This window comes from Schizosaccharomyces osmophilus, chromosome 1 (genome assembly GCF_027921745.1).
Source record: "Schizosaccharomyces osmophilus chromosome 1, complete sequence".
Taxonomy (NCBI): domain Eukaryota; kingdom Fungi; phylum Ascomycota; class Schizosaccharomycetes; order Schizosaccharomycetales; family Schizosaccharomycetaceae; genus Schizosaccharomyces; species Schizosaccharomyces osmophilus.
This window is the reverse complement of record NC_079238.1, coordinates 874899-900942: the sequence shown is the minus strand read 5'-3', so window position 1 is coordinate 900942 and position 26044 is coordinate 874899. Positions and strand designations below refer to the sequence as shown.

General features: G+C 38.5%; 12 protein-coding genes across 12 annotated transcripts; 5 read left to right on the top strand and 7 right to left on the bottom strand.

Annotated features, from left to right (window-relative positions):
• Positions 1–550: 550 nt before the first annotated feature.
• On the bottom strand, positions 551–2419 carry tup12 (transcriptional corepressor Tup12; the record flags this gene model as incomplete). The annotated part of the gene is made up of 4 exons (XM_056179208.1): positions 551–1692; positions 1751–2070; positions 2150–2237; positions 2296–2419. The coding sequence occupies 4 exons, from the start codon at positions 2417–2419 to the stop codon at positions 551–553; spliced, it is 1674 nt and encodes a 557-aa protein (XP_056035461.1).
• A 680-nt stretch (positions 2420–3099) lies between these two features.
• On the bottom strand, positions 3100–5472 carry gti1 (gluconate transmembrane transporter inducer Gti1; the record flags this gene model as incomplete). The annotated part of the gene is made up of 1 exon (XM_056179207.1): positions 3100–5472. The coding sequence occupies one exon, from the start codon at positions 5470–5472 to the stop codon at positions 3100–3102; it is 2373 nt and encodes a 790-aa protein (XP_056035464.1).
• A 1555-nt stretch (positions 5473–7027) lies between these two features.
• Positions 7028–7375, bottom strand: SOMG_00412 (uncharacterized protein; the record flags this gene model as incomplete). The annotated part of the gene is made up of 2 exons (XM_056179206.1): positions 7028–7243; positions 7286–7375. 2 exons carry the CDS (start codon positions 7373–7375, stop codon positions 7028–7030), a joined length of 306 nt encoding a protein of 101 aa, XP_056035463.1.
• A 524-nt stretch (positions 7376–7899) lies between these two features.
• On the top strand, positions 7900–8506 carry loc1 (ribosome biogenesis protein Loc1; the record flags this gene model as incomplete). The annotated part of the gene is made up of 4 exons (XM_056179205.1): positions 7900–7935; positions 8103–8216; positions 8257–8331; positions 8396–8506. 4 exons carry the CDS (start codon positions 7900–7902, stop codon positions 8504–8506), a joined length of 336 nt encoding a protein of 111 aa, XP_056035466.1.
• Positions 8507–8882: 376 nt separating this feature from the next.
• rsm19 (mitochondrial ribosomal protein subunit S19) lies at positions 8883–9275 on the bottom strand (the record flags this gene model as incomplete). Its single annotated transcript, XM_056179204.1, has 3 exons — positions 8883–9015; positions 9074–9179; positions 9233–9275. 3 exons carry the CDS (start codon positions 9273–9275, stop codon positions 8883–8885), a joined length of 282 nt encoding a protein of 93 aa, XP_056035465.1.
• A 205-nt stretch (positions 9276–9480) lies between these two features.
• On the top strand, positions 9481–10851 carry tif313 (translation initiation factor eIF3m; the record flags this gene model as incomplete). The annotated part of the gene is made up of 3 exons (XM_056179203.1): positions 9481–9531; positions 9594–9750; positions 9851–10851. 3 exons carry the CDS (start codon positions 9481–9483, stop codon positions 10849–10851), a joined length of 1209 nt encoding a protein of 402 aa, XP_056035589.1.
• Positions 10852–11401: 550 nt separating this feature from the next.
• On the top strand, positions 11402–12028 carry trm112 (eRF1 methyltransferase complex and tRNA (m2G10) methyltransferase complex regulatory subunit Trm112; the record flags this gene model as incomplete). The annotated part of the gene is made up of 4 exons (XM_056179202.1): positions 11402–11417; positions 11467–11636; positions 11786–11878; positions 11927–12028. The coding sequence occupies 4 exons, from the start codon at positions 11402–11404 to the stop codon at positions 12026–12028; spliced, it is 381 nt and encodes a 126-aa protein (XP_056035590.1).
• Positions 12029–12820: 792 nt separating this feature from the next.
• On the top strand, positions 12821–13513 carry mrp11 (mitochondrial ribosomal protein subunit L10; the record flags this gene model as incomplete). Its single annotated transcript, XM_056179201.1, has 2 exons — positions 12821–12842; positions 12891–13513. The coding sequence occupies 2 exons, from the start codon at positions 12821–12823 to the stop codon at positions 13511–13513; spliced, it is 645 nt and encodes a 214-aa protein (XP_056035595.1).
• Positions 13514–14016: 503 nt separating this feature from the next.
• Positions 14017–14601, bottom strand: pre1 (20S proteasome complex subunit beta 4 Pre1; the record flags this gene model as incomplete). Its single annotated transcript, XM_056179200.1, has 1 exon — positions 14017–14601. The coding sequence occupies one exon, from the start codon at positions 14599–14601 to the stop codon at positions 14017–14019; it is 585 nt and encodes a 194-aa protein (XP_056035596.1).
• Positions 14602–15227: 626 nt separating this feature from the next.
• Positions 15228–20290, bottom strand: mis4 (cohesin loading factor (adherin) Mis4/Scc2; the record flags this gene model as incomplete). Its single annotated transcript, XM_056179199.1, has 7 exons — positions 15228–16010; positions 16053–16188; positions 16228–17390; positions 17438–18061; positions 18100–18567; positions 18604–20153; positions 20194–20290. 7 exons carry the CDS (start codon positions 20288–20290, stop codon positions 15228–15230), a joined length of 4821 nt encoding a protein of 1606 aa, XP_056035593.1.
• A 539-nt stretch (positions 20291–20829) lies between these two features.
• On the top strand, positions 20830–22428 carry atp25 (mitochondrial polynucleotide adenylyltransferase Atp25; the record flags this gene model as incomplete). Its single annotated transcript, XM_056179198.1, has 1 exon — positions 20830–22428. One exon carries the CDS (start codon positions 20830–20832, stop codon positions 22426–22428), a length of 1599 nt encoding a protein of 532 aa, XP_056035594.1.
• A 218-nt stretch (positions 22429–22646) lies between these two features.
• On the bottom strand, positions 22647–25437 carry dbp10 (ATP-dependent RNA helicase Dbp10; the record flags this gene model as incomplete). The annotated part of the gene is made up of 2 exons (XM_056179197.1): positions 22647–24997; positions 25197–25437. 2 exons carry the CDS (start codon positions 25435–25437, stop codon positions 22647–22649), a joined length of 2592 nt encoding a protein of 863 aa, XP_056035599.1.
• Positions 25438–26044: the final 607 nt, after the last annotated feature.

Sequence of the window (26044 nt, the reverse complement as noted above, 5' to 3'; positions counted from 1 at the left end):
ATTAAAAATGTAATTCATGGGATAGTTTACCTTGGAGTTATGTGAAATTTCCATTCAATCCGTAGGAACGGTGGAATAGGTATTTAGTTACATAGAAAACGTCGGCGCACCGTAGGTGTAAAAATACGAAAGGGTGAATTTACAGATTGTAACTTCTAACATTATATTACATAAAATAAATACTTACACTTGTACTTCTTTCAAGAGAGCAACTGAGAAAGGCATTCGATACGAATATATTCCATAAGGTTGTCAATGTAGGTTTACAAAACTAAATTAAGAATAAAGGTTTTAAAATAAAGAATAGAAACATAGCTGACTATTCATATTTTATATAAAGAACGGACGAGAATGGACAAGAATTTTTGATTTTGTGTCAAAAAAAGGAATGGAAACAGATTATTTGGAAAAAGAATTCCCAGTATATCACGTTATAACCGAAAAAAAATAATTTAAATCTCAAAGATTTTCTGAACAAAAACACATTACGGATAAAATGTAAAAGGAGAAAGGGGCAAAGCGAGTAAAACACATTAAGAACAATAAGATTTTAAAGGTCGGTATAAGACCAAATTCGTGCACGTAAATCTCCACTTCCAGTCGCAAAAGTATGTCCATTGGGACTAATGGCAACGGAAATGACAGAGTTATTATGACCCTGTAAAGTAAGCTGGGACGTTGGTGAATCCATAGACCAAAACTGAATTGTTCGATCTTTGGAACCGCTAATTATCCATTTTCCATCAGGGCTCATGGCAACGCTCAAAATGAAATCCTTATGCCCGCTGAATACTTGCTTGCAGATTCCTCCTTCTTTTATTGCGCTCGGGGGTATCCTTCTTGTGGCTTGAAGCTCCCATAATCGAATTGTGTTATCAAGACTACCACTGACCAAGTGAGATCCGTCAGGTGAGAAGCAAATACTATAAACGCTCTCTTGATGGCCGACTAATTGTTCTATCAAGGTACCGGAGGCTGTCCAAACTCGTATGACTTTGTCCAAGGAACCAGCGACAATGTATTGATTATCAGGGGAAAAGGCGACTGTAGTCACACCGTCGTCTGTGTGTAAGATCAACTTTTGCTCGCCAGCTTCAACATCCCAAAGACATATTGTACGATCCCCGCTGCCCGAAATCAACGTTTTACCGTCTTTACTAAAGTCTAACGAGTAAATCTCTTGTTCGTGTCCGGTTAAAAGCCGGTAGACACGTTTTTGAGAAATGTCCCAAACCCGAATTTGACGATCTTCGACTCCGGTGGCGAGGAATTTACCATCTGGACTAAAAGCGACACTTCGTACATAGAGGTCTCCTTCACGCTCAGCAGATTCTTCCTGTAAAAGATTAACTAGCTGGCCAGTCTCCACACTGAATACCATGGCGGCACGGTTGCAACCGGTAGCCAGGTATTTACCGTCTGCGCTGAAACGAACATAACAAATGACACTAGTGTGCTCCAAAGTATGAAGCAGCCTGACAGAAATAGGAGACTGTTTGTCTTTTCGTAAAGTGGACATAGACCAATCTTTCTCCTCGTTATTCGTCAAACTAGATGTGGGAATCATCTCTGATGGAAGAGGTGGGTTCACATTCATCTTGCCATTAGCACCGGCAACACCAAGGGGTCCTGATGAAGCATAAGCAGATTCAGGAGCTGGAGGATGTCCCAGAGGCAAGCTTTGGGGATAAGCTAAAATAGTTAGTTAAACATCAGCACAATTATATATCGAAAACAAAGTTTAGCTTACATCGTACGCTGGAACCATCAAGTCCACCTACAATTGAAGGATTCACCATTGAGCCAGGGTATCCTTGAGAGGCTAATTCTGAATTGGGGAGTTGGAGAGGTGCTAAGGCGGTACCATCAGAGTCAACGGCAGGGGAGCGTAAGCTCGTCGGAGCAGACCCGCTGATTCCATTAGCAGAAATTGTTGGTTTTGTGGATTCAGATAAATTTGGCTTTCCTACTGAAACACTGCTTTTCCTGCGACCAAAAAGATTTCCCGAAGCAATTTCCTTCCGCCGATTCTCCAGTTGGTTTTTTAACCTAGCAATTTCGTCTTCGTATCTAACACTAGTTAGTAAAAGAATCAGTTAGATAAAGAAATCAAGATAAATTTAATGGCTTTCGCTCAATATTTCATTACCTTTCTTTGACTTTGTTTTGTTGCATCTCCAGATCCATTACCGTTTGTTTCATGAGAGCAATCTCTTGAATCTGAGATGAAATGATTCCTTTCCACTTGTTAGTCTACATCTTCTTTCGAATTGTTTGTTAGCTGTCTAAATTTACCTTTATAGTCGAAATCATCTTTATGGTGCTCCGAACTTTGCGATTTTCTAGAAACTTCATCAAACTCCTTTTTTAAAGCTTCTAGTAGCTCATATACACGCGCGCTTACATTCGCTGAAGCCATAAATTCAGTTGTTGTTAAAATGCTGCAGTTTAATTTGTTTTCTACTATATCATGGGAGGTTCTCAAATAGCGACAACGCAAGTGTCCCGAAAGGTATTTACGGAACTTCGCTAGTACGTGAAAAATGCGAATTGCGATCCTGTAAGTAACATTTAAAAATGTAAATAAATAGAAAAGCAATAAGCATGGAAAGTTAAATACAAGCTTCATCGGAAAAGAGCTTTCAAGGTGAAGGCAAAGTTCAATTCTTATACAGGGATTCTCTTTTGTATTCGTAACTTTGAATGTTATTAGCAGGAACTTTTCGTTCAGAGTTTCAAGACAACAACACGTAACAACAAAAGAGATGACAAAGCTTTTGTAAAAGCGAAATTTATATTGTATATTTAAAGCCAAATTTATTTATCTTTGGGTCAAATATGTGCTAAGTTAATCACAAAATAAAGAAAGGATTCCTTTGTCGTTTTCTTTCGTAACGTATAGAATTAACAGAAAACATCGGAAAAGCTAAAAATAAGAATAAAAGAGAGGGGGAGAGAATAATTTTTATATAAAAAAAAAAAAAAGCCATAGTAAATTATAGCAATAGGACAGAATAATCCAGAGCATTAAAAATACATTAAATCATCACTGATCTGAGCAGATCCATAAAAAGCATTTTTTAAATAGAGCAGAATTAATTAGCGCATCGGTTTGTTCGTCTCGTCTGGCTGATATTGGCCATGTGAAACATTAGGTAAGATTGGATATGGATGAGCACGGTATGCAGAGCGATGCATTGTATTGACAGGTGAGAAAGGGCGACTCCCTGTCGAACGCATCGGTAACTGTTTTGTTTGTACTAAAGGAACGGAACCCCTGCGAGAATTAGGAATAGGAAGAAACATCTTTGGAGAACGACCAACCGTGCTTCTTCTTCTTGTAGAGGATGAATTGCTCTCTTGTTGTACAGGAAATGGATACTCGGAATTAGCTTGCACATTCATACTGGAATTGGGAACCCAACTTTGGCCAGCATTTGCGTATACAGCATTTCCTTGAGATGGATGCATCATAGGTGGTTGTAAATAAGCATCTTTATTCCAATATAAATCAGACGTTCCTTGTGAGCCTCCCATGGGGTTCATGTTCTGATTAGTTGGATAATGATAAGCCAACCCAGTATCATACGGAAACATCGAACTCGGTTGACTTGTACTTAACGAGTGCCTGTGCATATTACGATCAAATGATTCAAGATTTGGATTGCCTGTTTCTTGTAGGCTTGCATATCCAGGAAGCGCCGTATTATTAGAGAATGTTCGCTGAGGGAAAGACGGATGTGCTTCCGAGTACTGTCGAGAGCTATTGTAAAAAGCATCTCTGTCAATCCAAGGTTCCTCTCTGGAATGAAAGGGAGGTAAGCCATTCTGACCACCAGAGCTATCCTCGTTATATTCACTCTTAATAAATACTGGATTAGGATAAGTAGAAGACTCTGGCACTGAAGTCATAGCAGGAATTGAATGATCGGGATAATGGGAAGGAGCATGGTTGCTGAAAGTCGGTATGGGTGGCATATCTGGATATGGCATATGGTTCGGAGATTTAGCATATGAAGGAAGCTGGGAAGAGGGATGAGGACTGGCGGCATAAGGATGTTGCATTGACGTTGGTGAGGTTCGATTCGCATTAAAAGCCGGTGGTAAATTAGATGTAGGAGAAGTGGAAAGCGTGAGGTTCTGAAAATGATAAGGATCCACATCTTGAACGGAAGGCGAAGGGCCAGTCATAACAACAGACGTAGGCTGTTGTTGTGTGTCACAAGAGGAAACCGAATTCCAATACGAAATTTTTTCAGATTCAGCTGCTTCGACTAAGGGTGGAATACGAAAACTTTTACTCTCAAGCAATTCAGGGGAGATAGGAAGCTGGCGAAAGAGAGGCATGGAGCTTGGAGTTTTCAGTTTTCCATTCAATACATCTTCCGCAGTATAATAGGAGATGAGGTGATGCAATTGCCCGTGAATAGTGAGAGAAATAGTTTTCTTGATAAGACCTCCTTCTTCAAAAGAATATGCATCATTTAAAGATCCGACCAAAGCGCGCTCACTGTCATGAAGATAAGAGAGAGCAGAATTGGCGGGAAACCCGTTAGGCAAAGAAGCGGACGTAGATGGCGGTACAGAAAGATGGCGCTTCGTAGGAAAATGTTGGGGTAAAGAAAAAGAAGGATTAGAGGCAATGGGGAAGGATGGAAGGGACCGAGAAAGCGCATCGGGGTAATTTTGTCCAGAAGGTATAGCAGAGGGAGTCGCATTTGCGTATGGTTTTATGTCTTCGCCAGCAGAAGGAATGGGAGTAGGACCAGATGTGGAAGTAATAGAAGAAGGGGCAAGAGCGTTTTGATGGGAGAACAAAGGGTCAGAAGGCTGGGTTGGAACTGGATGGACAGATGCGGAAGAAGGGGACAAGAGGCCAGCAGGGTCTTGAAGGTAAGTAGAGGAAAACCCTGGTTTTTCTGGAAGAGTGGAAGTATTAGAAACGGCTAAGGGTAATGAATTTGAAGGTTGAGGAGGGTGATTTACAGAGGTGTTTGGATCTGAAAAAACATCTTCAATTGGCATGGAGGGATGTGACTCATGAGAGAGATGAGAAGCAGAAGCGGATGGAAAGTTGGATTTGGGAGATGGTTGATTTTGACCATTTTCATCACTATGTTTTCCAGATGCACCCTGTGTAGAATCTACTTTTTCGTTTGGATTAATAGAGGTAGTTCCCAATTGTCGATAGATGAGGAAGTTGCCAATGACACGAGAAGGGGACCAATGAACACCATCGGTCCAGCGCTTGATACCAGATTGGGTTTCGTTGAAAATGAAAACATTACCGGAATGGATGATGTGTTTTCGCTCCTCACGTTGAGGGCGACGAGCGGTGAAGGGAAGGATATTTTGCTGGCAGGCTTGAAATAACCAGAGGGCATCCAAAGTGGTACCTACATATCCAAAGAAAGAGGGCTGCAGAATGGAAGGATGGTCGGAAGGTATAGACGGGGACTGCAAAATAGACATACAGAGAGTGTAAGAGAAAAATATAGTAAGGAGAAATTAAGGATTCGAAATTAGAAAACAAGAAACAATGGCTGAGAAGGGGAACGGGAACGAGCCTAAAAAAAGAAAGCAAAAACGATAACCGAGGTACAAAGACCAAAAAGACAATGTCTGATCGTACAACAGACACCACCGCTGATAAAATGAAGGGGAGAGGGGAGTTGGAAGAATAAGAAAATTAAAAAATAAAACTAAAACGAAGAAAAGTCGTTACAAGTGAAGAAGTCTTGAGATGGTACAATATTTCTGAAAACGATCGATCATGAAAAGAAAAAGAAGGAAGAGACTTCAAGAATAGCAATTGGAGAGGAATTGAATGAAGGCGATGAAGAAGCGGAGATTCGTCGAAACAAACATCAACAGACAAAAGTAGCGTACCAAGAGAAAACTTGATGAGAAAGTAAATAAACGTACACAATACGATGGAGGGGTGAAGGAGCCTAGAAAAGAGAGAGCAACACCCTTTTTGTCATAAAACTGAGGAATCCAAGCAAACAGAACAAGCCGAGAAAAATGGAAAAGACAAATTCCTTAAAGCAAGATACAATGCAATAGCCTACACAAAAAAAAGCTTCTTTCAAGCTGTCGGAAAGCCAGCGAAACGAGGAAGCAACTTTTTGGGAATCTGAAAACGGGCTTCAATGCAACGTGAACGGCAGAGTAAGAATTCAATCCGATGCAAGAGCTACGACGAGTGAAGCAAAAGACTGTGAAAAAGCCAAGAAATTGTGTGGTTTGTTTTGGTTTCGTTGTGATAGGGAGGGGAAAGCGTAAATGTGGGGAAGAAAAGTTTTAAAGGTAGGGAAACGCGGATGAAGTATCAAAGCTCAAAGAGCCACGAGCGAAGATGCGGAGAAGAGGTAACAAAATGGAGATGCGGTGATCCCGTAAACAAAACAAAGAAAAGATGAAAAAAATAAAGAAATTAAAAGTAGAGAAAGGGAAAGAAAAAGAAATAGACAGAGCAACTTCTTCTTCCCAAGAAAATCATTTACTAAATCTAAATATTCTTTCTTTTGTGCTTTGGTTTTATAGGCTCATATAAAGAAGCAACGTATCAAAGAAATTAATCCAATCGAATTCAAAAGTATCGTCCATACGGATTCCGCACAGAGTTATATGGAGATGTCATAGTAAAAATATTTGTAACTTGGATGCAAAAGCAATTCTAGACCAGTGCCATTTCGAAGCTGCTGCATTTCTTTTTGTGCTGGATGATGGAACGGTACTAGCAAAGGAGATGACAGATGATGTCCAGTGCGACCGGCCTCCGTCTCTCTTCTGTTTCTCTTTCAGTCTCAGTCTCAATCTTAGTCGGTCTTTCTTCTATTGCATTTCTGTTTTCTATTTTGTGTTTGTACCGGTGCTTCTCTTTTTTTTTTTTTTTTTTTTTTTTTTTTCGCGCTTTCTATCATTTACACTTTTGGATGCAAGCGAAGTATCACCCTGGATTTTGAGTTTCCCTTGGTCATGCATGGGAACCATCCACAATCCCTCGTATTGCTGTTGTATAAGTTCAAGCGACGTTTGGCGAATGTCTGTCCCTCTTCCAAGGAAAGCGAAAGAATCGTCCGTTTGAAAGTCGATGACTGACAAGTTTTGTGTTTGGGAAAACGTATTCCATTTGTACGTAGAGGGTTTCCATTCCATTCCATTCCCATTCCCATTCCATATCTCGTCTTGAAAGTCGATTGAATTGAATTGAATTCGACTGGTCTTGCTCGTTCTGTTTCTTCAAACGAAAGGCAGAAAAGAAAAATCTTACACGCCTTACGAATGGTATCCATTCTACCGTTCTACCGTTAACTTTGGATTGTTTCTTTTCCATTGATCGTATTTTTATGAATCTTCGCTTCAATTCCATGTTTTATTTTTCCTTTATAAGCTCATGTTTAGCGAAGACAAAAAAACAGCTCTACTTTTGCCAAAGAGTTCTCTGGCTTCGTTTCAATCTTGTCGGTTTAAATCTATTGAAAAAAGAAATTGGAAACGAATAAATGTTTTTGACGAGATCTCTCTTCTCCTGAACATTGTTTGAACTATTCATCTGTTTATCCCCATACGCCAAGCCAAATTCAGGAAACCCTTTCGGATCAAGCAGCGATTTCTGGATCCGTCCAAACCAATCAGCCAAATTTTTTTTTCTGCAATTTGTATTCTTATTCCATTTTCTCTTTCCTCTCTCTCTCTCTCTCTCTCTCTCTCTTATATTTCATTTCTTCTTCGGAAACCTTCGGTCAATTTTCGGTGACCCTATTCACCGAAACCAACTGAAAGAGACCCAGCTTGGCCTACGAAAAAGGCCTACTAAAACATATCGTTTTCGTTGTGGTTGAATTTCCGCAATTGAGACTTGGAGTTTTACTTTTTCCTTTAGAAATTTATACCATGGTCGCCGCTGCAGCTAAAAACAAGAAAAAACAGGTATGTTTGGAAAATGGTTTTCAAGAATGAATTTTGTGAATGGTTGCCTCTCGTCTTTTTTCCCGTGTTCTTTCTCTAGCCCTCATACAATCATTCCTTCTGTTCTCTTTTTCCTTTCTTCGTTTTTTGAAAATTTCTCAACATCTAACATTTGCTTCTCGTTTTAGCCTTCCATCCCTCTCCAAGACCTAGACATTCCTCAGTTGAATACCTCTAGCAATCCCCAAACAAAAGTTCAGAAAAAAGGGAAAAAGAAAGGAAAAAAATTTGCCGAATCTTCCGTATGTTTCCTTCGCCTTTTCTTTTCTAACGCTTCAACAGGATGATTTGCATCATATACTAAACAAGGTCGCTTATGAATTGGACGATCGAATCAAGTCCAAACTACAAGTAGCTGTACGTCCACTTCCAATCGTTCCTTGGTTTCTTTTCTTGCTTTACTAACTTACAACTATTTTAGCATGAACGCGAAGCCGCCATGGGCTCTTCTATAGCCTCTACAGAATCGGCTCCTTTGAAAAAAGAAACGAAAAAGAAGGACACAAAAAAGGATAAAAAGAATGCAAAGTAATTGATTTCTTCTCTTCTTTCCGTTCCCTTTCCTCTACTGTCTTTTCAAAGACCCTTAAGTTCTTATTGTCTTTCTTTCCTTTCTACCCACTCTACTCTTTGCCGTCTGTTTGGTATCCCTTCTTACCGCTGGATTTGTTTTGGATTCTGGATTTCATTGCTTCATAGTTGCATTTAGGTTAGGTGTCTATCAACCGAATGCTTGGATTGTTTTGCATCCTCATACAAGTAGTCCTCTTTGCTTTTCTTTTGTATTCTTCCTTTCACATTCACCCAACATGTATGCTATACTATGCCTTTCATTTCTAGTCCTTTCATTCACTTGCAATCAATCGGTATTGTAGTTTAACCACCGAAAGCTCGTAAATGCTGCAAAATTACCGATTTTTGGTTTGACGGTAATGAAAAGTCTTTCTTGTAGGCGAAAACTCTCCCAGTTTATGCCCAATCATGTCTTCGGTTACTTTGACAGAGGCATAGTTCTTGCCGTTGTGCACGAGAAATTGAGCTCTAAAAACAAACGTAATTAGTTTTTTCTTCTTCAATAACCTTTTTTCTTCTTTCTTACCCAACCATTCTTGGCAAAATCGTTGCAGAACGCACCATGGTCTTAACGGGAGTCTGGGATTTTACAGATTCTCCTATATTCACGCCGAAATCGACGACATTTGGCCCTATCGTGAATTAGTTTCTCTATCATCCTATCCTGCGCGTTTCTATGTCTTACCCTTCCAAATGGACCGTGCTCTGAGGATTCTGCTTGCAAGCATGTTGTTGGCAGGTCATCTACTTTGAAGTTATCTTCGTTTTTTTGGCACTCTTCCCTGGGTAACATGTTTTCTTTTCCATCTTCACCACCAACACCTGGGTAGGGTCGCACTACTGCTACACTAGTTGGGCGAGGGCGTTCCTACCAACTACCACCAACCACGAACTTTTGCCATTTTCTTTGCAAATTAATCTTTTCGTGCAGAGATGGAAGCCTCTGATTTTGTTTTGGTTGTAGACTCATCTGTAGAAGAACAGGTACGAAGATTTGAGAGCGGTAGCTTTTTTTTTGGAAAAAATTAACTAACTTGGAGGTTTAGGTGGAAGAATTGGCTGTTTTCTTAGACCAAGTAGAAGCCAATCAAGAAAAAAATGTCTTTGCCAAATGCAAGGAATTTTTAGCTTCCGAAAATGTCACTGAAGCTGTGAGCTTTCTTTTAAGCCGGTTATCTTTGCTCTCTCAAATTTCTGAAAAGGGTAAGTGTCTTTAAATAGTTTACAATTGGTGTAAAACGATTTAAATCTCCTTTTACTTGCCATCTATAACTTTTTCAAGCGCAAATACTTACGAGCCTAGAATTCGAGCCTATGATGAATGTTTTCATCAGTCTTTTACAAGAGTCTACTGCATATGAAGAACAGGTCGTCAAGTTCTGCCAAGTCTTGGAGTCTATTGTTGAACAAACAACCTCCTCTGCTCCTCTTGCCCTTAGCGTCCTTAGCACTTTGTTTAATGCCTCTGTCAAAGATCGTCAACATGCCCGTTTACACATCTTAAATAGTGTTGTAACTATCACTACAAGATACAACCTTTACCAATCACTTTCCCCCTACTTTGTTTATTTCCCTGAATGGCTCCACCAAGCCAGCGTGCCTGTCTCCGATCAGCGCGCCTTCAACATCTTTGTTTCAAAAGCCATTCAATCTTATGATGAAGAGCAATCCTTTGCTTTCCTTTTAGAGGCTGTCAAAATGGCTCCTTCTAACACCGACGAAGCAGTTCGTGAATTGGTACACCGTGCTGTTAACAGCCCCAAATATTTCTTTTACGACGATATTGTCACCCTACCTGCTATCCAACAACTTGAACAAGCTACTTTGCAATTGCTCGGCATTTTGTCTGGTGGTATGGTTGAAGACTTTCTCTCTTGGGTTGATACCAACCGTTCTTTCTGCCAACAAGAAAAGTTTGACCAAGAGGCCATTGCTCGTAAAATGAAGCTTTTGACTATTGCTTCCCTTGCTACCCAAGCTCCTAACAATGTCTTATCTTACAAGGATATTGCTAAGGTACTCCAAACCGATGAAAGTGAAGTTGAACTCTGGATTATCGATGTCATTCGCGCTGGTCTCGTCGAAGGCCGCATGTCACAACTTAATCAGACTTTCATAATACACAGAAGCTCTTATCGTGTTTTCGGAAAGCATGAGTGGATTTCTCTACACGAAAAACTTGCCAAATGGAGTTCTAGCTTGCAATACATGTTGCAAGTCATGGACCAGCCTCTTTCAAACTATACCTTGGCTACTAGCAAAAAGGGTGGTAGAGAACATGCTGGTGTTTCTGCATCTGAGTAGTTTATCTTTTTTATTTAGTATTTTGTATTTTGAAAATATATGAGGATGGGCATCTTGATTCATTATTGTAAGCCTTTAGGGCTGCGTAACATCTTGTCAGCTGTAGTGCAAATCGTTCGTAATTTGTTGACTCAAACTCTTACTCGATAACTTTTTATGGTCATAAGAATTCAAAGTTCTCTGTTTTAAAGCTGTACACCAAGATATGATTTCCTTTCGAAAGTAGTAATACCCTTCCTTAATAAGTTTCATATTTTTATTCCAGATTTTGTAATATTTTATTTTTACTTGTCGAAAATATAAAAACGAAAAAAAAGCAGAAAATCTTGTTGAACTTTGTATTCGATTCGAATACAAATGCATTTCGCAACTAGTTTCACTAACCTGACATTTCTCCAAATTTCTCAATCCTGTATATTTGTACCTTTTAACTCTTAAATATTATTTATAAAGGATTAAAAGGAAAAAGGTTTAACTTTTGGAACTTTTTTAGAAAAGAATTGCTTTTTCCTCGTTTTTTTAGAATACCACATTACACACTTCTTTTAGGATGAAATTGTTGACTGGTAGGGCAGAATGGTCATAAGAGGCTTCTTTTCCTAACAAAATGTTTAGTAAATTTCCTTACCTGCTCAAACAAGGGTTGCAGTAGTACTGCTGAAGCATTTCCTTTAAAGATTGAAGATGCCAAGTTGGCTATCCAACAAATGGAGCTTAAACCTGAATTTTTGCGCAATATTGTTTCTAGAATCGATTGGGATGCTCTGTTGATTAGTACAAGACAGGTAGGATGATTGGAAGGAAAACAGACAACTTTACTTGTTTGAATGCTTTGCCGTTACCACCTGGATTTCTGATTTCCTTCAAAATTTGTTTCTGTTTTCTTTTTCCATTTTCTTGAAATTAGTTTCTCAATGGCTAACGGTTTTCATAGTTGGGAAATAATAGTCTTCCTGAAGAGAAGCCAGAATTGACGGAAGAATCAGACGAAGTTCTTTTAAAATCACTTCATAATGTTTTATTAGAGGTAAGAATGATACTAGTTTCCTCTTATAAATACGGCTAACACAAGAAGACTGAAATTACAGAGGCTAAAATGACCTGTGGAAATTGTGGTCATACATATCCTGTTTTTGAAGGAATACCAAACATGCTTCTTTCCGAAACAGAAATTTAATACATCTTTACTGGTATTTGATTGGGGATCCGGGATAGAATGGAACTTAGATATCCTGAGCATACATTACAGACAGTGCCGATGAAAGCCCATTCTTTGCATCGAGGAATAACACATGGAGGATGCTTATTGTATAGATTACTTTCCGTTGTGATTTTTTGGTAAATAGCGGAAATTAGTTTTCTTGTCAATGATACGAGTTGATCGAAGCTTCTTAGAATATGGTTTGATTCAATGAATTTCAAAAAGCACCTTTTGTCCTCAAAAAAAAAAGAATAGCTTTTCTTCTATTCTTCTATTTTAAATTCTTTGTAACCAAAGTGAACTATATGTATCTGTCTGTAATTCAGCAGTATGTAGAAACTAGAGTCAATCCGAAATGCTCTGCCGAATAAAAAGATTCCTATTGTAATTACTGTATATTGAACAAATTTAGTACAAGTTACTTACTCAGTAACTTGTTATTATCCTTGTACTTTTCATTTATGACTCAGTTTCAATTCCTTTACCTAACATCTCGAATTGACATTTTTTCTTTGGTTTCTACATTCTATTTACTTCCTTTTTTTTTTTTTAACAATTCTACTATTTCCTGGCAGATATAGTGACTTAGCAGAGCTTTCTCTTCTGCCTTGACTTCTCTCTATACCTATTTTCACCATATCTAAAGAGTCAGTGCTTTCAAAAGAAAACTCGATTAGTCGCACTCAAAAACAGACCTTTTTGATGGTATATTAACATAATAAACTAATCTAATACCGCCCTTATCTTCTTTAAGCCCATTCATAAAGAATGAAGTGTTCTATGGTAGCACGTATGGAAAATTCACAAAATGAATAGCCATTGCTAACAAATTATATAGGTGCTGCACTGAACTCTTTTAGATCTCCAGAATTGCGTAAATCAGTTTTACATTCCCAGTACGTGGCATTGCTACAGCAATCTCCGAACTTTTTGCTCTTACAACACAACAATCTTCTTCCTTCTGAGTCTCGGAATCTTCGTAATGAATTAAAGAAGCATGCACCTGATGCCAACTTGAAAGTTATATCCAACTCTATTTTCCGACATGCCTTGCATGTATACGAAAGCATGCCAAAAGGCACTAACGGCAGTGTTGATCTTGCTGCGGCGAATACTGTAGCATCTCATAAGAATGCAAAACGAGTTAAGCTTGACATTGACGACTTGTTTGCAGGACCGCTCGCAGTTTTTGCTCTGGGACCAAGTGTAGCTCCCGAAAACATTCGCGGGTGCCTTTCCGCATTGAAAAGGTATCAAAATAAAATGGTTTTACTTGGTGGTCGACTGGAATCTGAAGGATTTGATTACTTCCAAGTCGACTCCATATCCAAAATCCCCTCTCATAAAGGTTTACAAACAAGTCTCCTTTCCTTACTTTCACATCCTGCTCAGCAACTCAAGCAGCTCTTGGACATGGCCAGAGGAGATGTTGCCCACACTCTTGAACGAAGAGAGAATTAGGTCTCACCAAGCTACTTTTTGGTCTTGACTTTCTACAGCATGGGAGCGTCTTGTTTCAATATTTGTTATCATGCTCTAATTTCTTCCACCTTTCATTTCAACATCCCCCAACTTCAGTACAGTCAATTTATAATATGATTTTGCAAACAAACTCCTCGATTGGGCACAACCATGTAGATTTCATTCCAGTAGCTGATGATTTACTCCTTTCCATACTCCATAAGCACCGTCTACATATGGATTTTTCAAAATAAGTGTAAAGTACATTTACCTTAAAATTTATCAAATATTGAAAAACACTATTGGGAATACAAAATATATACTTTTATCCAAAGCATGAAATAGTCGGAAATGGAATAGTAAAAGAACGGAACATGCAGCTAGGAACTCTAGACATAACGCGAAAAAAAAGGACTGAACCAATCCAACGCAAAGCTTTATACATTTGGCATATATGAGGGTCGTTAATGGTAATTCATTCTAGCATGTAGAGGCTTTTTATTTTAAAGGGAAATTTCGCGAATACCATCCTTGCCAACAACTTTACAGATAAATCCCTTATAGTCAATAGGCATACGTTTTTGCAGTTCATCAAAACATAACTTCATAATGTGAATGGCATCATCAAGCGAAAGATCTGGCTTGTAGTAACGGTCAAACAAAGACAAACAATAGAAAGAACTGTATCCCTGGCATGCATAAGGAACACGAACGCAAGTCGCCAAGTAATCAATCCAATAAAGCTGGGGGACTTCTTTTTCAGTGTCGTATCCAGCTAATAAAAGATTTACCATGTATGGCTTGCGTGAACGAAGAGAAGTAGCGAGTTGTTTTCTAGTGAAAGATGCTGTGGCTTCAGGACTCAAAATTAAATTATTTCGTAAAGTATACAGATTAATATTTGCTGAAATGTACTCTGCAAAGTTCGAAGTGTCTCCGGCTTCACCACAGTATAACATCAAGTTATGGCTATTCAACTGTTCGCTCTTATCATCTCCGGACTTAAGAACAGTAATTCCTCGTACTGCCGATCCGGAAGATGCAGTAAGTATAAAATCCTTTCCTTGGATTGCTAACAATGCTTCCATTATGTTGTCTTTCTATTTGGTTTAGGTTAAGTGATGGATGTGTGGTTCTGAGGCATAGTTTTGTAATATTCTTATAGCGATACAACACCAAAACACTCTATAAGGTATTCAAGTGAAATCCATGAATCTTTTTTGAAACAAGTTTTATTTTATTTTTTTTGCAATTAAGTGTTTATATTTTTCTTTCGTGAATCGAAACTTGATGGACGTTTCATCGTACTGTGTTGAACTTTTCATGACACGCTACTACATGAAATTCATCTGAAGAAAAAAGAACAGGATACGAAAAATTACTCTATTCCATTTTTAAAGCCGTAGCTAAAACGGTTCTTCATGGCGTTTACGTAGAGCTCATTAGAAACAACAATCTTAAAAATCATGAAATGCGAAACAATGATGTGAAATCGCAGTGAAGCATCTATAGCTTAAAACATAAAAAAACGAACAATACCCAAATATATATAATAACCGGTGTAGAAACGAAAAAAAAAGCGACAAAGAAAACTCGTCGTATAATGAAGAAATAATACCATAAAAAATAAACCACAAATAAGAATCCATATTGATAAATATCAAAAATCGTGAAATTGGTTGAGCTAGTCCAAAGTAAATGGATCTTTCTTCATTCATTCATTCCCTGCTTCTCCTGAATGTTCTTCCTCCGGAGCGTCTAATTCGTCTTTCACGATCGGATCAGTTGATATATTCTCATCTTCAAACATTTGGATACACATAACTGCAACATCCTCTCTCTTGTTGTCTGGATGTAACAACTCAGCCGTAAGACCACTATTTCTGAGTGGGACCTTTTTGTCTCGGAACGTTTTGCTGCTATCAAAGTTGTGTACTTTTTCATCTGTTATAGAATAAACAAACTTCAAGTATCGCTTGAGGTGAATGAAATTGCAGAGTAAGATTCCTGAAAAGAATTTATAGGGCTGTTCAAAATGCCCCTTCATCCATTCAGTAATGGTTGGTCCAATCGTCGCTAAGACGGTATCAATGACTTGAAGAATCATTAACGGCTCGTCAAGGCTCAAGTATTTGATTCCACCCAATGCTGAACAACAGAAATTAAAAAACAAGATCTTTTCGTGTGACATATTAGTTAGCTTTTCATTATCATATTCTAGAAGTTTCAGCATTTGCATTAAAAATTTCCTTCTAGATCTCGCGTTTTTGGTCGATAGCAAAACATTGTATGTGCCTTGGAACACAGAATGTTCTTCGATAGTACAAACAAAATTTTCAGGGAAAGTTTTGGAAGAGAACATCAAAGTTGCTGCTTGCGCATACAAACCATCTACTAGTGATTCATGCTTTTGAAGCAACTCTGTGTGCAAGTTGATAGCAATCTGTTTTAATTCTTCAACTTCACTGGCTTCCAAAGCGACAATTACGGGAAAGCACTAATGGCGTTAGATATTGCATGCCCCGAACGTACAACTTACCAATCTGGGATTCGCAAGGCCTTGGCGAATGATATGTTGTAATATCTCTAATGCGAGTAGAGCAAAATTCAGATTCTTTGAGAAGCAAGAATTCAAGATATTTGATAAATATTTTTGCATTAAACAAGCGCTCACGCTAACGTTGTTAACATCATAAAACGCAGTATTAACTTACCCTTCAGCCCACTGTCTTTCCGTAAAACCTTTAAGCATGTCTACGTTCACTTGTTCACGCTTAGACTTTTTATTCTGGTTTGATTTGCTTTCCAGTTTTTCATCAGCTTCTGAAATCAAATCCTCATCAGCTGCTAATAGTTCCAAGAATGACCTAAAAATCACTGAGACACAATCAACGTTGTTCTCTTCAAAAATGTTATCTAGCATGCTTAACATCCTTGACGAAGTGAACAACGTGGGTTGGGCTAGGACAATTTTTGTCATGTTTTCAATTACATGTATACGCAAATCATCATTAGACGACGAAAGAAGATGGTCCATATAATTGAGCAATAGAACGTAAATATCGGTGCTTTCGTCCTTAGGGAAAGAAAAAACTCCTGTCCAATCGACATCTATTTTTTCAAGTCTTCCAAACCTAGCAAAGAGTCCAATAAGTTCTATTAGACGAAAAGCCTTTAACGATGAGAAATCATTCTTCCTCGTTTCTTCAAGTGTTTTGAGACAAGAACCTAAAATTTTATAAAGCCTTTGATCATCATTTAGATGACTCAATAAATAACACAAGCAGGGTACCATTTCTTTCAGAGTGGCAGATCCCGCCTTGGTAAGTCTTTGTAGCATTGTAGTCTCAAGACTACGCAAAAACCCTTCCGGAATTTCCTTTTGACGAGGTAAAACTTGTCGGAATATGGCTACTACATAGTATAACAATCGCTGCTCTTCAATGTTTGAAGCTGATTTCAAGTACGGTTTTAGAACTTGAAGTTGTGAATAATCAAATAAAAAGGGAAAAGAACGAGAAAGAACAAAAAGAGTACTCATTGTTTCATGCAAAAGTTCCACTTCAAAAGAATTCCCCTCGTCCTCGGTTGCTACCTCGATTAATAAGGTAAATAAAAACGAAAGAAGAAAACGTATGCGGGAACAAAATTCTTTGGTTAACTCATTTTCTTTCGAAGTAAGCATTCTTTTCAATGTCGTTACTAAGGAAACATGTAATGCAGGACTGGGATCTGAAGATAGCTTTAATAATGAACGATAGTGAACTTTTATTTTTTGCTTTTCCAAAAAGCTCAAATCATCATATTTTTTATGAGGATCAATAGATAAGTAAGCATTGTTAAACCACAAAGACTCGAGCGTTTGAAGACTTAATTCCTAATATTTACGCGTTAGTATACATGTATCATCTTTCGCAAACTTACGGTGATATTCTCTTCCTCATCATTCATCCTCGATAGCAACTTCATGCAAATATCGCATCGAATGTTTATACTGTTAGTAACTTCATATATATCTGCAAGTTGTTTTAATGCGCGCTTCCGAACACTCACAGAACTATCGGATACCCCAGCCGCGATAAATACATATAATTGATTTATGGTTTCTTTGAAGGCCATCATGTATGTACTTAATAAATCCAACACAGTGTCTCGAACGAAAGCTGAGGGATCGGCTACCTTTGAAACCACCTGAGACAAAACTTCTGGATGTGCATGGAGTATGGCCGGGATAGACTTCATCTGGCTGATGATCCTTAAACTCTTCGTTCGTAAACTGGTTTGGGGACTGTCAAGAAATCCAATAATCAGTGATACAAAAAACTTCAAATTCAAGTATAAAGAGGAACGATATAAAGATAGAACAAAATAATCGTGAATAATCTCATGATTTGTGTAAACAGTTGAATCCATAACGGAATCCATGTTTAAATTTGAGCTTTTTAGAAGAACTTTGTCTATCAAATAGTTGGATTCTGGATCATTGGATGCTTTTCTGATCTGAAACAGAAAAGAAATCCATTGGTTCAGCGTATATGGAACGATATTCTAAAGGTTTAGCAAGTCAAAAATGTGAAAAATCTTACCTCGAGCGAATCATCATTGCCGCACAAAGTGTTAAGATACGCGAGGCAAGATGAAGTAATTTCCTCAAAACGTGGAACTCCACTTAAAAAGCAATTAGGGTCATTAAAGTTCGAAGGTACCGGCAGATCATATTTTTCAAATAGAGATATATCGAATGTTGTCAATAGTTTATTCACGATAACACTAAAAAAATCAAGGGCCGTATTCTTTGTGGTAACAGAGTTCTTTTCTTTGACTATCATCATGATAAGATTCAATGCAAATTGTCGAACTAGTGTCTCTGTTCCAACCCACTCGGGTACAGTAAGCATATTAAGCAAATCTTCTAGCATAATTCTTGTCAATGTAACAAAAGAGTTATTTATATCAGATTTTGTTTGCCTTAATGATCTCCCGAGCAAATAACCGACAATATGGTTTGCGACTCTGTACTCATCGTGTCTTGATTTAGACAATAAAGCATCAACCTTAAGATTAGTTATTGTTTCGAATGGAGGACTTACCGAATTTAAATGTGACTGGCAATAATCAGAGTTGACTAAATCCTTTGTAGGGTCTTCTGTTTTAAAAGTTGGATCCTCTGGAAGATGCGTTATAGTACATGCCTGAAGTAATCGAACCAGCAAAGTGGAGTATAATTGAACAGACTTGCCATTGGAAAGTTTAAAGGTCCTGGAGGTTGAACGAGCGGTAGGTAACTGCGCAAAATTAGCAAGGACTTCTTGCAGCACAAAATCACGCTGAGCAGGGTATAAGCTGAAAATGAACTGAAGGGTGTCAAACAAAGGAACTTTAAGAATGTCCAATGGAAGGTTTTGAATTAAAGACGGTTTTTCTTTAATAGAGGAATCCACAGTGATAGTTTTCATGGACAGAAAGACAACTTTGATAACGACAGCTTCAGACAAAGGAATAGCATGTACAATTTTGGATAATAAAGTAAAGGCATTGGCAATCTTTTGCGTAAGAGATAAAAATGGGCGGTAATTGGATTCCTCAGAGCCTTCGATCATGCTCATATCAACGCTCGTCATAGTCTTTAAGAAAAAGTAATCAAGTAAAGAATGAAGGGTATCAAGAATAAATAAAAAGGACTCCTCGTTTTGCAGTTTTTTAAAAGCAGGCAGCATATTGAGTATCTGAAAAATGAGGGATACATTTTTTAATAAATAGTTAGCTTTTGAGCATATCATATCGTCATCTGCATCCTCAGTAGAACTGTTTACAAAGTCTAAACTCTTCAAACTCGATTCTATAATCATTTTGAGCGATATAGCATCTTCTTCTTTTAACAACTTATGGCAATCCCCCAAGTAACTCAATTTTGTTAAAGAAATAGAAATCTTCTCAATAATTTCTGTAGATATTACCCTAACATGGGATCCGGCGAAGGATACATAACAGTCAGAGGTTTTGGAATCTCCAAGTAAGATTACATTCAAGACCAATTGGGTGTCATGCACTTGCTTCTCTATGACATCCTGAAGCCTTTGGACCTTGGAAGAAGGCGTAGAAACGACGCTTCCACTTTCTGAGAGCTGGCGTTTTTTAGGGGTGGATGTAAGTGAAAATGCTCGACTAGGGCTTTTGAATTCGACAGCTCTAAGAATTCGCGCTGTTGAGGGACTTCGAGGGATCTCTGCAGTTTTAGGAGCATCCTTGTTGGAAATAAAAGGACTTAAACATGTAGAAGTACTAGAAGTAGAATCAGTGAATGAGGAAGATGTACCTGAGTTTACATCTGTAGGAACAAATTCAACCTCAGAAGGCTGCAATAAGGACTCTGTCAAAGGATTCAACAAAGAATTTGGAAAAAAAGATGACTCCTCATGTGTTGCCTTTGCTACAGGAATTCGAATATTAGGCATGGGAACATCTTGCAGCATGGGAGCGAGCGCGTCTTTATAAAATTGAAGCTGCTGCACGTCAGACACTTCTTGCGCGTTAGGCTCCAAAAGATCCAGGTATCGCTGCATTAACTCTTTTTCTTCAGGAGATAAGCACAAAGGTGTATTGCTTGCTACCGACTTTGGAGGAACTGCATTTTCGGTACCTATTTTCGCGTCAGCAAACGCGTCTTCTTTCACACTTACCGTTGCTAAGAGGTATAGATGAAACTAATGGTGTGTATTTTAAGGCCTCCAGTAAATCAAACGGTGAATTGGTTCCTTCAGGTATTTCCGGCGTCATATTATAGAGCTACTAAAGCATTGTTTATGGTTAATAAATGGAGCCTCTATGAATGTAATAAAACAAAGAACAACTGTTTCATTTCCTTAATTTAATATAAACCAACTTTTACAAATTCACTAATATACATTGAGAAATTGAGTGAAGGTTCTGAACCTCGTTATACCCAGTACCCTTCTATTTACGTGCAAACAAAACCTGTTCAGTGGAAAAAAGCGTAAACAAACCGAATTAAGGCATAACAAGGTTGTTGAGAAGGAATTAAAGAAGTTACTATTCATGGAAACCTGCTCTTGATTTTTTTTTGTGAATCAGTTCAGAAACAAGACATTTTGGTTGTACACGGTTTCGTTTTGGGGACACATCGTATCAGAAGTGTGTGCAGTTATAAAGTAAGGGAGGATTTAAGAAAAAGAATCACCCGAAAGAAACGGTTTGTTTTGCATACAACGATTCCGGAAAGTATCCATACTCTCCTATGAATTTTGCTTAAGAACAAGTTCGATTATTCACACATATGAAGATTTTTTCTTAGCAATATGAAAAGTTTCCCATCATGGTTTCGCATTTCGTCGCAGTTTGCGTGTCGAACACATGGTTATTCTGTCCGGCGTCTACCCTATCGGTTTTTCTCTTTAAAATCGGACACTGAGCCTCAAGAAGATTCAGCTTTAGACACAAAACCTTCAGAGTTAGAAAAATCACAAGAAGAGGTTATCCGGCCTTGGTACGTGGAGTACGCAGAGAGAACATTTCCGAAAAGGAATGTATATACAGCGGAAGTGCCACCTTTACCAGAAGCAGCTCCACAATTTTTGCAGGACGTTTTAGACACCTTATCCCAGAGGTATCTAGTCTCTGACTTGAAGTTTATACGTCCTAACGCTGATCAACCATGGAGCACTTCAGACTTGATGCTTCTTGGTACATGTAATGACGATGCTCATGTTATATCCGTAACACGTGGCATTACCCATAAACTAAAAGACTTAAGAATTGGCGCTGTTCAAGTTCAAGGCCTTCCCAATTTATCACGACAAAGAATCATGGACCGCAGAGCGTTAAAACGTCCTGAATCTTGGCACAACAAGATGTCTTCTCAAAAAACAAATTGGGCATGTATTCATCCTGAAAACTATAATGTGATTATCCATCTATTTACAAAAGAAGCACGAGAGTTCTATCAACTAGAAAGCATCGATCAAGATTTGCAGCAGATTTTATCTGAAAATCGAGAGAGCGAAGAGTCCTCTTCGGCGTCCTTCCGCCGCCCAGGAAGCAAGAAAAATTTTATGTCTGAGCACCGCATTACTTCAAGGGATAAAAGGCAGTTTCATACATCTTGTATTCGTAACGACTCAACTGGTGAAAAAGATGCTTCTTTCACAAACTCGTCGGATCCATTTGAAGAGGCGAGAAGGATGTATCTTACAAACGATCACTCTTTTTCTTTGGAATCCTTTTCTATTCATGTGAAAAGCCTCTTAGATTCGTCACCTTCTGACATTTCTCTACAAGATGTAAATACTTTGTTAACCGCTGTAGCCGTTTCGGCCCCTCCATCTATAAATTCGTTGAAATTGTCAAGAAAGCTTGTCAGTCATAGGATTCACCATTTAACCTCATTTTATACGTCTATTCAGAAAGCTACCCCCATTGACATTATTGCTTTGAGAAGGATTTTATCCAAGTGTCTTTTATGTTCATGCATGGTAGAGACGAATGATTTCCAATACCTCGATCCTCGCATCTACAAAACTGAACAGCTTATGTACCGTCACGGTATAACTATGACCGTGAAGTCATATATGTTAATCCTTAACATTTTTGCTAAATACAATCGCTGGAAAGATGTATGGCTTCGCTGGAGTAAACTAACAAACATTGGAATTTTGCTAGACGAGGATATGTACTGTCATATCTTTCGGTTAGTGGCTGAAAGTAAAAATGAACGAGCCGCAATTTATGCTTTATCGAATGTATTTGAGGATATGGTTTTCCAATCTCCCGAATTATTCGCCTCAAAAAATATTGCGGTTTACTTGTCGAGGTGTCTTGATTTGATCTCATTTCAAAACGACAACTCATACCCTTCAGTTCATAAGTATATTCAAGTATCTAAGAGTAGAGGCAATTAACCTGTCCCCTGGGAAATATTCAACAAAACCTTTGTAATCACATTCTCCCTTCTTTACAAACAGCTACATTTTAATAACATTTAATGCTGATATCAATTTATTCATCATCCAAGTTTCCCTATTTACCAATACGTCCTGTTTTTACCCATAAAGTACATATTTTGTAACAATTAAATAATTAAAACCATCCAAAAATTATCAAAACAAACCCATTTTTTTTAACGGCGTTTTTTGGAGGGACGAGCAGTCTTAGCTTTCCTCTTTTCTTTGAGTTCACGTTCCTTCCGGATTTGGGGAGCTGACTTAAGTTCATTGCCAACTGTAACACCAATACCCTTTTCTTTGGCTTCCTTGACTCTGGTCTTTCGAACTCTGTAATCATCACGATATCTGTCAGCGGCTTTCGGTGCTTTAACCTGTTTATGCTTGAATTGTTTATTACCATTGTCATTTAATGGCATGGAACTATTATTGCCCTGTGCTTTATTAGACTTCCAAGCCTCAAATCTACCACTACGGTATGTAGCTGGTAATTTCACACCACTCTCACCACGAATGATTTTAACACCTCTAGAACCGTCTTCATCATTACGGGTATTAACAAACTTCTTTTTCTTGGGATCCCAGCGTTGCCCACCACTGTTCGTTTGACTGAATCCATCATCATTGGTTAAATCTAAAACAGCGTGGCGAGCTGCCAATGAAAAGTTCTCTCCAGAATTAACGGCATATCCACTTTCTTGTATATTTTCTTTCGGTGCGTAGTGAGACATGTAGTACTCTCTATCGCGAAAATCACGAGAGTCCTTCTGTTGTTTTTTCAAACTCTGAGGGGTTTTGAAAGTGTTTTCAAGCTCTGCTTCAGACAGTCCTGGCTCATCGTTTGTAATCGTAGGAACTTCCCCATCATCTAGTACATCATTATCAATGGTAGTGTGTTGGGGACCTTTCGGTTTAATCTTACTCCTTCGTTGGCGCATAATCTCACCAGCATCAGAGCGATGTTGTCCACGTTGACCAATCTCAAAAATAGTTTCGGAAGGGCGGAATGAAGAAACCTTTGCCAATAGGTCACTAAATTGCGAATCTGCCTCAATATTCGTTGAATTACCGAGCAAGGGGTTTACTAATTTCCAACCGCTAGTATTTACTAGTTCCTTTGCCCGCTTAGCACTCTCAGGACTGCATGCTGGCCTTGTACGAAAATATAATTTTTCACCACGAGCAGCTACTTTAAATAATTGCTCAATTTCAACGTCTTCAACAAGGACTCGTTGAACCCATTCAAATAATTCGGAGACAGACGCCATTGGTAGACTTCCCAAAACCAATTGCTTGGTAAAGTCACAATCATCTGCGGTTTTCACTTTCTTATTAGTGGTGACAATTTCCCTGTTTAAAAAAAATTGTAAATCCATAAAATAACCAGCGTCTTCGGAACGGACCAGGGTATAAGCCCAACCGGTACGGCCAGCACGAGCAGTACGACCGACACGATGAACGAAAACTTTCGGCTGAGGAGGAAAGTCGTAGTTAACAACATTAGCTAAAAGCGGTATATCAATACCACGAGCAGCCACATCGGTCACAACAAGTACATTAGTGTAACCAAGTCGAAAGTTGTTAATTTGATTCGTACGGGCATCCTGATCCAGTGAGCCGTAAATGGTAGATACTGAATAACCGGCAAGGATAAGTAGATTAGAAATATATTCAACGTGGTGTTTGGTGGGTACAAACACAAGGGTAGCATCAGAAGAGCCAGAAAATCTTCCTTGACTGACAGCTTCCATAATTCTCTTACGCTTTCTAGGATTTTCAGAGTTCATAGAAACCACGGGTTTTATATCACGTTTGAGGGTTAACTTGATAACGTCTTGTATAATGTATAGTAAAGCAGCTTCCCTTTCAGCGGTTTTGACGGAAAAAAAGGCGCTTTGAAGGTCAGAAGAAACTTTCGATTCAACGTCTAAACGCACCAAGACGGGATCTTGAAGACCGGCCTTTGCGAAATCAACAAGAGTACGAGGTAAAGTAGCAGAGAATAGAAGAGTTTGACGAGAAGAGGGCAAATCGTGCAAAATTTCAGTAAGTTGAGCGGCAAAACCCATTTCAAAAAGACGATCAGCCTCATCAAATACTACATACTCGACTACATTGAGCTCAAGCTTCATTTCAACTTTAAGATGCATAAATCGACCGGGAGTAGCAATGATGATGTCTGGCTTCGAGGTCATAATACTAAACTGTTCTTCAAGACTAACACCACCAACGATTGCGGCAACCCGAAGGTCAGTACCTTTGTTGAAATCTTTAACAACTCGCATTGTTTGCAAGGCAAGTTCACGACTTGGAGACAAAATTATGGCTCTGGTACCTGATTGTGCCAAGGTAGACTTGAGACGTTCAATCATGGGAATTACAAAAGCGGCTGTTTTACCCGAACCAGTACGAGCCATACCGACTACGTCGCGTCCTTCCAAAACCAAAGGAATTGTCTTCCTTTGAATAGGGGTGGGAACCTTAAAGCCTTTTTTTAAAATAGCACGAACGACATTTGGACTCAAACCTAGACCTCTGTTAGTTACTGAAGGAATTAAGAGAATCGGTGGATGGATGGACATGAGCAATAACCAGGTTGTTTCAATCTTTTCATTCCATATTAATACAAGTTTCTACTTGCATAATGATGATGACTGCAATGAGAGAAAAAGCAGATAGCGCACTGGCCATTGCGAGAAAACCATCTCTACCTTCACTCTTCTTACCCATCGCTTGAAAGTTGGAAGCTTTGCCACCAAGCTTCTTTCCTTTTGTTTTTCTATTTGATTTTAAAATGTTTGAAGCAATGAATGCTTCATCGTCCTCTTCATTTTCTGGTTCATTGTTGGCGTCTTCGGAAACTACCGAAGTGTCTGCAATTCCTGTGCCAAAGCCATCAGACTTGGGGTTCTTTGGCGCCAAAGAACCTGCAATATCTACCTCGTCAACTGCCTGCAATCCAGACATTGAGCAAAGGACAAAGTGTTTAGTTGTAGGTAGAAGTTTGCGCGTCTTACTATTTACAGAGTCGCGGATTAGGAGTGGCAACGACAAATAATTTTGTGTAGAAAACATACATATCGAACGTTAACGTAGTGGTGTAGAATAGTCATACAGTACATTCATAATCGATATATGTTTTAGTGTGGTACAAAATGATTCGGCTTAGTAAACAATAATTTTTAACAAAAAGGATTTGTTTTTAAGATGAATTTCCTAAAATCCGTTTACTTTTCTTTCTTTTGTTATTTTCTTAAGACAGTAAAAACAAAAATCACACGAGATCGGAAGGATATGGCTTCTTTTTTCTATAAAAGACCAAAACTTGTGTGTATCACCGCGGTTGCTTCCTCCATATTTCATGTTTTGCTTTACAAAAAGAGAATCCAAAGAAAGAATTATAAAGAGTATCTTTTCTTCTATTTCCTGATCGTCCAACTTGAGATACTTGTACCTTGGTTAGTAGCTGGGTCAGTCTTTCCTACCTACTTACAATCCTCCTTAATTTGACAGGATAGTCAAAATCTCCATTGTCCGGTATTTTTTATCTTTATAAGGCTTTAATAGGAAAGAT